This window comes from Trifolium pratense, linkage group LG7, assembly GCF_020283565.1.
Source record: "Trifolium pratense cultivar HEN17-A07 linkage group LG7, ARS_RC_1.1, whole genome shotgun sequence".
Taxonomy (NCBI): domain Eukaryota; kingdom Viridiplantae; phylum Streptophyta; class Magnoliopsida; order Fabales; family Fabaceae; genus Trifolium; species Trifolium pratense.
The window spans coordinates 1999121-2002567 of record NC_060065.1 but is presented as its reverse complement, the minus strand read 5'-3'; the positions used below and the strand labels follow the sequence as shown (position 1 = coordinate 2002567).

General features: G+C 31.9%; 1 protein-coding gene across 1 annotated transcript; it reads left to right on the top strand.

Moving 5' to 3' along the window:
• Nucleotides 1–454: 454 nt before the first annotated feature.
• On the top strand, nucleotides 455–3045 carry LOC123897400 (cytokinin riboside 5'-monophosphate phosphoribohydrolase LOG1-like). The gene is made up of 7 exons (XM_045948005.1): nucleotides 455–835; nucleotides 1213–1310; nucleotides 1433–1463; nucleotides 1580–1679; nucleotides 1919–1989; nucleotides 2536–2679; nucleotides 2823–3045. The coding sequence occupies exons 1-7, from the start codon at nucleotides 701–703 to the stop codon at nucleotides 2919–2921; spliced, it is 678 nt and encodes a 225-aa protein (XP_045803961.1). The 5' UTR covers nucleotides 455–700; the 3' UTR covers nucleotides 2922–3045.
• Nucleotides 3046–3447: the final 402 nt, after the last annotated feature.

Below are 3447 nucleotides of genomic sequence, written 5' to 3'. Positions count from 1 at the left end.
AAAGTATGAGTTCAACTTCCACTATTAATGTGAGAATCTTGACAAATGATTTGTATATACTCCACATATCCTATTAGTATTTTATAAGTCTTGAGACATATTTCAGCCTTATCAAACTCCGATCCCACAGTTTTCAAAAAAAAAAAAAAAACTAAATGCATCTAAAATTATTCAATTTTTTTTATTTTTGATCGGTTTGCGGTTTTTATTTGAATGAGTTTGGATTTAAACACTCCTAAATGTAATAATCTTGACGAATGATTTGTATATACTTCTATTAGTGATTTATAAGTCTTGAGACGTGTTTCAGCCTTATCGAACTCTGAGACTAAATTCACCTAAAATATATTAGAACGAGAAAAAGAAAGGATAATAAAATTAGTAAGATGGATATATAATATCTAACATTATTAAATATAGAAATAGTAGAAAGCAAAATACTATAAAGAGGGATAAGCAATGACACACATTCTTATTCACTTTTGGATATTGGATTTCAAAGTGATTGCTGACTCCTAATTGCTTCCTTCTTTGTTCTGCTTTTCATTCATTTCCCTTTTCACATCACTTCACTAATAAACACACGTTCCCTTCCCTTCCCTATAGCTTCTATCTTACTATTATTCTCTTGTCCCTTCCTTAATTGCTTAAACCTCTTCTCATCATAACTAATAATTGAATTCTCTAAATTTTGGTCTTTATGGAAATTGAACAGCAGCAGCAACTACCCATGATCATCAAGTCTAGGTTCAAACGCATCTGTGTTTACTGTGGTAGCACCCCTGGAAAAAATCCCAGCTACCAAATTGCTGCTATTCAACTTGGAAAACAATTGGTAAGTATTTTATGGTAATCAAATAAATCCTCTGTTTTATCCTCTGCTTCCAAAATTGGCCGTTTTATGTAATTTCAGTTAATAATTGGAATTGGAATTGGAATAAATATAAACCAAAACAACACTTTTGAGTTACTTGGTTTGATGTGTTATGTGAATTATTACTTCCTAGTTCTTTCACATTGAGTTGTATTGATTTTTACCAAAGCAAGGTATTATTGTTCTGTTTTTCCTCTGTTCTATTATCAATCAATATATTGTTTTATTAAGGAAAATTGGGCTGCAAGAAAACATATCTTAATACATATGATTATTGAGTTTAGTTTGACATTTTGAATAATTGAATTAATAAAAGTGTGTGTGTGTGAGTGTTGTAGGTGGAAAGGAAGATTGACTTGGTATATGGAGGAGGAAGCATAGGGTTAATGGGTCGTATCTCACAAGTTGTCTATGATGGTGGACGCCACGTCTTAGGGTAACTTAACTAACCACTAAACAAATTCATTCATTCCTCTCTCTCTATCTTTATTATAATATTATTATTATCATGCTAATGAATGAATGAATGAATTTGTTGCTTGCTTGCTTCTTCTACAGAGTGATTCCAAAGACACTTATGCCTAGAGAGGTACTACTATTTAATTACTAGTAGTATACTGTAGTTTTGAATTTGAGCCAAATCATACTATATAGTACGTACTATTTGATTAAATTTTGTATTGTGTGTTATTTAATTGAAATTAGATAACTGGAGAGACAGTGGGAGAAGTAAGAGCAGTAGCGGACATGCACCAACGCAAGGCTGAAATGGCTAGACAAGCTGATGCTTTTATTGCCTTACCAGGTTCGTTCGTTCGTTGCATCTTTTCTACTCTCTTTATTAAGAATCTAATGTATCTAGACCATATTATGGATCAAATACATTAGATTCTTATATATTGGATCGGAGGGAGTATTTTAACTACTCTAGTACCTTACTGTAGAGTATAATTACTACTATACTAGTTAGTACCTTTATATATACAGTAAAATTTTAATAAAATAGGAATATTACTAATGAGTTTCAAATTTAAATTTGAACAGGTGGATATGGCACCCTCGAAGAACTACTTGAAATTATTACCTGGGCTCAACTTGGTATCCATGATAAACCGGTAAGATTAATTGCATCTCTCTCTAGCTTTGTCTAAGATATCCATCATACCATATTTCACATTAGGTTTATTCCGATGGTGAGAGATTTAAACTTATTGGTTGCATTGTAAATAATAAATAAAAAAATGACTCAACTGATTAAAAAATATTTGTTTTATAATTATAAATAATTAAACGAATGAACATTATTGGCAAGAAATTCCATTTTTGTGGAAGTCAAAGAATAGGACATATGGTAGTACGTGTTTGCAATTCAAAAGAAGAACTTAACTTATTTACCGTAAAGCTTAATAACCATCAAGCACGGATACAAACACGTAAACCGAACATGATATAGATATGGACAAGTCGACGCTAATAATAATTTAAAAATATAACATAGTTCATTGTAATTATAATTGTAGTGTCAGTATCATGTCAATAATATCAAACCCTCACACGTGTTGACACTGCAACATGCTTAATGTGAAGAATGTTTGGATCTTACTGTATTACTATTGTAAGAAAAATGATGAATGGGGGAATAATTTGGTTGTGTTGTGTAGGTGGGGCTGTTGAACGTGGATGGTTACTACAATTCACTGCTGGCATTCATGGACAAAGCTGTAGATGAAGGTTTTGTAACACCAGCTGCCCGTCACATTATTGTCTCTGCCCATACTGCCCAAGACCTCATGTGCAAACTTGAGGTATATACCTACACAATTAGTACACTTAATTGAACATTCTTCTTCTAATTATAACTTTGCACTTGCACATGATTGGGACAACACCGTGTTATGTCTAAATTATTGAATCTTATCTAAGCCGTTCATTTTTGTATTTTGAACAGGAATATGTCCCTATGCACTGTGGTGTGGCCCCAAAGCTAAGTTGGGAAATGGAGCAACAACACTTAGTTAATACAGCAAAGTCAGATATTTCTCGTTGACTAAATTAATTAAATACTACTCATGTCTTAATCCACAATTACTACAGTATTAATCCACCGTCAGGGTGGACCCTAAATTTAGTGTTTATTTATTATTTAGTCTCAGCCCAAAAGCAACCAAACCCGTATAGATGTAATGTAAGCTTCACATTATAGGCTAGGGACCCTATATTTTATTTTATTTTAGTCTTGAATATGATATAATGTTCAAGATTTACTGTATTATTATTATTTCTTGCTTATTTTTGTTCTTTAATTTATCTTTTGTATGTTGTTCGGCTTTTATGCCTCAAGCTTGTTACTTATGAACTAATTGTGTATTAGAGTTTGACCAAAGATGAAAGATTATATATTGTACTATGAGTTTTCTATCATGTCGGTGATGAGGAATGCTATATTCTTTTATAAGTTTTACATATAAAATTAATCTGCTGTTGAGTACAGCTTTCAATTAATCGAATTCCAAAGAATTGATGTGGATATATACATTACATACATGGCCCAAGGCCAACGGAGATGACATAAA

Excerpts from the sequence above, each read along its gene's own strand:
- LOC123897400 (XM_045948005.1), top strand. The coding sequence starts at position 701 with ATGGAAATTGAACAGCAGCAGCAACTACCCATGATCATCAAGTCTAGG. Across the intron at positions 1,311-1,432 it reads GGTGGACGCCACGTCTTAGG|AGTGATTCCAAAGACACTTA; the intron begins GTAACTTAACTA and ends CTTCTTCTACAG. Across the intron at positions 1,990-2,535 it reads TTGGTATCCATGATAAACCG|GTGGGGCTGTTGAACGTGGA; the intron begins GTAAGATTAATT and ends TGTGTTGTGTAG.